This window comes from Vombatus ursinus, unplaced genomic scaffold, assembly GCF_900497805.2.
Source record: "Vombatus ursinus unplaced genomic scaffold, bare-nosed wombat genome assembly UNPS02014812.1, whole genome shotgun sequence".
Classification (NCBI taxonomy): Eukaryota; Metazoa; Chordata; class Mammalia; order Diprotodontia; family Vombatidae; genus Vombatus; species Vombatus ursinus.
In genome coordinates, this window is record NW_020954590.1 from 35,850,237 (window position 1) to 35,853,575 (window position 3,339).

Sequence of the window (3,339 nt, forward strand, 5' to 3'; positions counted from 1 at the left end):
ACTTTGCATCATGATATTATGCATGTTTAACCAGGTTTCTCTGAAACTATCCCCTTCATCATTTCTTACAGCACAGTAGTATTCTATTACATTCATATAACCATAATTTGTTCACCCTTTCCCCAATTTATGCACATCCCCTTGGTTTCCATTTTTTTTCCAGTACAAAAAGAGTTACTATAAATATTTTTGTACACATAGAGTTTTTTCCTTTTTTTTTTAATCTCTTTGTGGTATAGGTCTAGTAATGGTGTCAGAGGGTATGTACAATTTAGTAGACTTTCCAGAATGGCTGTACTAATTCACAGTTTTGCCAGCACTGCATTAATTAATTTTGCCACAATCCCTCAAATATTTGTTATTTTCCCTTTTTGTTAACTTTGTCAATCTGATGTGTGTGAGTTGGAACCTTAGAAATGCTTTAATTTGCATTTCTTTTTGTAAAGATTTTTAAAAGCAAAACAGGGCTTTCTTGTAAAATACTGGTAAAATGTAGCCTGAGCATGCTATTACCAAAACATTTCGGTTTAATTAAGATTTTACCACATAATGGTGTCACAGATTTTAAAAATAATCCTAAGCTTCCCATAATGTTCACTATTTGTACAGGCAAATTCCTTACACAGGAATTGAGAACAAAATCCAAATAGACTAGAGGGATTGATTCTAGGGTACATAAATAAAGACAAAGAGAAAGAAAAACTTGTTCCATTTCTGTGTGTTTTCCAGAACATGTCAGTCACGGTATTATGTGACCTTAGCTATAAGAGAGAATGGCGTTAGGAAGAAAAGGCAGGCATTTCTGCCCGCATTTGTAGGAGCATATATGAACCTCCTCTCCCCTGCCCGACCCTGCATTTATGCACAGCTGGCATGCAACATTGGTATCCTTGTAATATTTAGAAATCTGGAGGAATAGTCCTGCCCCCAGCATGTTGAAGGGACCCTCTGTAACAGATTTATAAGAGGATCAGAAGTGCAGAATGAAAAAAGTATAGCTAAGTTGTGATCTCTCCCTTGGAGGGAGTACTTGCATTAGTGAGAAGACAAACAATAGAAATATTGAAGTATGTGTGACATTTCCAAGTAGATTGCCAGAACAGCTCTGTTTTCCCCATTTTTTTTTCCAGGAGAGTATGCAGTGATACTTATGATGTGTAAATTTCAAACTTTTCTAGTTAAATGAGGCCTGCACAATTTTTGATGAGCTTTCAGGGAGGCATCCAAAAGAGATCACTGCATGCCTGAGGTGTGTTGAATCACTGGCACATTTTACAAAGTAGTATAATGGTTCAAGTTGTGTTATCAAAGAAAACACGAATAAAAACCATTAAATGGCACTAAATGGCACTGAATCCAAAAGAAAACTTGTGACTGCTAAAAGCTGTCAATGACTTTTGCTTGCAGCAATATAACTAGCAAAGGTAGATGAATTTTTTGGTTCTTATATGTGTTTTCATTTTTTTCTTAAAGAGAAGAGACTTTGAAATCTGTTTATCTGAAGAGAAATGTTTTGTTAAATTCAACAGGTTAACATGTCTGTTTCTTCTTTCCAAAGGTATCCATCATCCCACGTGGAAAAGGTTTGGGTTATGCTCAGTATTTACCCAAAGAGCAATACCTTTATACCAAAGAACAGCTTTTGGATAGGATGTGTATGACTTTAGGAGGACGTGTGTCAGAAGAAATCTTTTTTGGAAGAATTACAACTGGTGCTCAAGATGATTTGAGGAAAGTAACTCAGAGTGCATATGCCCAAGTAAGTGTTTGAAATAGGGTTTCCCTCCTTAAATTGTGTATGAAATTGACATTTATGAGATGATCTTTTGATTAGGTTTTTTATCTATGTAGTTAAACCTATCAATATTTGGGTCAGAATGTATTTTGTAAAGGAGAATGGTTTCATTTTAAAGGTCAAAACTTATGGCCTAATAACTTTAAAGAAGAAAAAGGAAAGTTTGGTAGGTAATCTAGATTATACTCTAAACAAATTTGTCTTTTTGGTCTAAACAGTTGTTACCTTAACTGTTACATTATTTTAGAAAATTGTGTAAATGGCAATATTAATCATTATTAATATTAAATCATTCATTTTGATTCCCCACTATTAATTGTATATTTTGTTTGTCCCTGTAACTAGTTTGGCTTTTCATTTGATTTAGATGCTATATCTTTGGGTCCATATATGTTAACTATTGATGTTAATTCATCGTCTCTGGTACATTTCATCATAATGTAGTTTCTCTGTTTACATCTCTTAATTGCATCCATTTTTGCTGTTCCTTTGTCTGACATCAGAATTGCTACTCCTGCTTTTTTTTTTTTTTTAGTTCAGATGAAGTTTAATAGATTTTGTTCTAGCCCTTTATTTTATGCTATTCCCCCTGCCTCATGAATTTTATGTTTAAAATGTGTTTGTTTTAAGTAATGCTTTCTAATCCATTCTGCTATACTCTTCTTTTTATGGATGAGTTCATCCCATTCACATTTCTTATTAATTGTGTATTTCCCTCCATCTCATATATTTGCATATTTTTTCCTCTCCTTGCTCTCTACCCCTTTTACATAGAAGAAGAGAAGCATGGAACAAGAATATGTTCAGCATAAGTAGATGTAATCAGCTCCTGCTTCCCTACCTTTCGTTTCTCTTTCTTGCCCAGACCCCAATTAGAGGTTCTTAATCTTTTCTTTCTTTCCTTTTAAACACTTTTAAGCATCCATCCTCTGAAGTTAGAGTGTGTTTTATTTGTGATTATTTCCTCACTATCCTCCCCTTGCTTCCTCCTCTTTCTTCTCTCTCCTTTTTCCCTGTTGAGTTAAACATATTTCTACACTCGACTCTGTACATGTATTCTACCCTCCAGCCTGTTCAGTTGAAAGTGAGGTTTCCTGTTTTGCCCACATCCTCCACTCCCTTCCTCCTCGTTTGTAAAGCCTTTTACTTTCTGTCATTATGTGAAATAACCCCTCCCATTCCTTCCTCTCCTTTTCTTCCCTAGTAATTCCATTTCATCTCTCTTTCCTTTCTTTTAAAATAGTCAAAATATAACAAAACTGCTTCCACAGGCTTTGTCTTATTTAACTCCTCCCTGATGATATGAGGGTTTTAAGGGAACATACATATATATGTTCCCTGTATTAGAATTAGAACTTCATCCTTGTTTAGTCCCTCATAATTGCTCACTCATATTTATCATTTTTATGTTGCTATTGATTCTATTATATTTCAGAGTTTCTGCCCAGCTCTATTCTTTTCATCAGGAATAGTTAAAAATGCTGTTGGATTAAAGGTTCTTTTTTTTTTTTTTTTTTTTTTTTTTTTTTTTTTTTTTTTTTTTT

The 3,339-nt window shown here is 34.0% G+C and overlaps 1 protein-coding gene across 3 annotated transcripts in view; it reads left to right on the top strand.

Moving 5' to 3' along the window:
- LOC114053811 (AFG3-like protein 2) overlaps positions 1-3,339 on the top strand; it is a 53,905-nt gene that overhangs the window by 44,179 nt on the left and 6,387 nt on the right. For all 3 annotated transcript variants that reach the window (XM_027876939.1, XM_027876941.1, XM_027876940.1), the window contains exon 15: positions 1,559-1,759. In XM_027876939.1, coding sequence (XP_027732740.1) covers positions 1,559-1,759 — 201 coding nt within the window. The remainder of the gene's footprint in view (positions 1-1,558; positions 1,760-3,339) is intronic.